This window comes from Myotis brandtii, unplaced genomic scaffold (genome assembly GCF_000412655.1).
Source record: "Myotis brandtii unplaced genomic scaffold, ASM41265v1 scaffold579, whole genome shotgun sequence".
NCBI lineage: Eukaryota > Metazoa > Chordata > Mammalia > Chiroptera > Vespertilionidae > Myotis > Myotis brandtii.
Genome location: NW_005370171.1, coordinates 952,968 through 954,416, shown reverse-complemented (window position 1 = coordinate 954,416; position 1,449 = coordinate 952,968). Strand labels below are relative to the sequence as shown.

General features: G+C 62.7%; 1 protein-coding gene across 1 annotated transcript in view; it reads left to right on the top strand.

Moving 5' to 3' along the window:
- Positions 1 to 1,443, top strand: part of MMD2 (monocyte to macrophage differentiation-associated 2) — a 17,240-nt gene extending 15,797 nt beyond the window's left edge. Inside the window, exon 6 of the mRNA XM_014549995.1 lies at positions 959 to 1,443. Coding sequence (XP_014405481.1) covers positions 959 to 1,162 — 204 coding nt within the window. The 3' untranslated portion in view covers positions 1,163 to 1,443. The remainder of the gene's footprint in view (positions 1 to 958) is intronic.
- Positions 1,444 to 1,449: the final 6 nt, after the last annotated feature.

Genomic DNA, 1,449 nt, shown 5'->3' with positions numbered 1-1,449 from the left:
GGGCCCAGCCCTCCCAGGGCCACGGGTGCGTCCCTGAGTGGAAGGCTGCTCGGAGCCGAGGCCGCCGGACGGAGCTGAGCGCCCTCGGCGTTGGTGGCGATGGGTGTGCAGAGGGGACGGTGGGAGCTCCCTGGTTCGCGTGGTGCGTTCCTGGGACACATGCGTCCATGAAGTGCGCGCTGTGTATGCAGACGTGTATGTGCGTGCAGGGGCGGCTTCCGGAAGCATCCTGAACACTGTTCGTGCGGGTTACCTGCACGCGGTGGGCCTGGGGCATGGGCACGGCACGGCGGCTTCCCCCCCTCGGCCCCTCCCTCCCATACTCGAGTCCTTTTTTAAAAACAATCTTCACCCGAGGATGTTTTTCCATTGATTTTTAGAGAGAGTGGAAGGGAGGGGGAGAGACAGAGAGAAACATCGATGTGAGAGAGACACCAACTGGTTGCCTCCCGCACACGCCTGAACCAAGGCCGGGATTGAGCCTGCAACCAAGGTACATGCCCTTGACTGGAATCAAACCCGGGACCCTTCAGTCCACAGGCTGATGCTCTAACCACTGAGCTAACCAACCAGGGCACAAATACCAGTTTGTTCACCCAACATCCAGGTGGAGGCTGGGCTCCTTCCCGTGTGGGCGGGTGGGATGATGCTCTGGGAACCCGGATGTGGTAGTTGGCTCCCCCCCGGCTTTCACTGCCTTTGGGCAGGAGCCAGGGGTCTGACTTGTGAGAAAAGGTAAAAAGCTCTAAAACAGCCCTTGAGGTTTTAATGGAAACGCATCACATGTGAGAATTAATTCGGGAGAAGTGGCGACATCACGGTGTTGACGCCCCACCCAGGAGCCCGGGCGGCTCACCAGGTCTTTTCATTTTCGGGGTGTGGGGGGAATGGCCGGGCGCTCCCCACCTTCCTGGCTGCTCCTCTGACCGGCCCCCCCGAACCCCATCCTTGCCGACAGCCCAACACCGAGGGCCTCTGGGAGCTGGTGACCGGAGGGGCTTTCTACTGCCTGGGCACCGTGTTCTTCAAGAGCGACGGCCGGGTCCCCTTCGCCCACGCCATCTGGCACCTCTTTGTGGCCTTTGGTGCCGGCACCCACTACTATGCCATCTGGAGGTACCTCTACCTGCCCAGCACCCTGCAGGCCAAGGTGTCCAAGTGAGGCGGCCCCGACGGCGTCATGGGAGTGTTCCTGCGAACTTCAGCCCAGAGCGGGCGCCCCGGCCGCTGCCCTCCCGCGGACGGTCCGAGGTCGCTGCCTGTGGTGGCTACACCGTCCCTCAGCCCCAGGTGAGAAAGGAAGCCTTGGTCAGGGCTGAGGGGGATTAACCCTGTGATGCATCTACTCCCCACGAGTGTCTCCTGCCACAGTGGACGTGAGCACCTGCGGGGAGGGAGCGGGCTGCCCTGCAGGTGGCAGAGTCGGGCCAGTGCCTCCTCGCGTCCCCA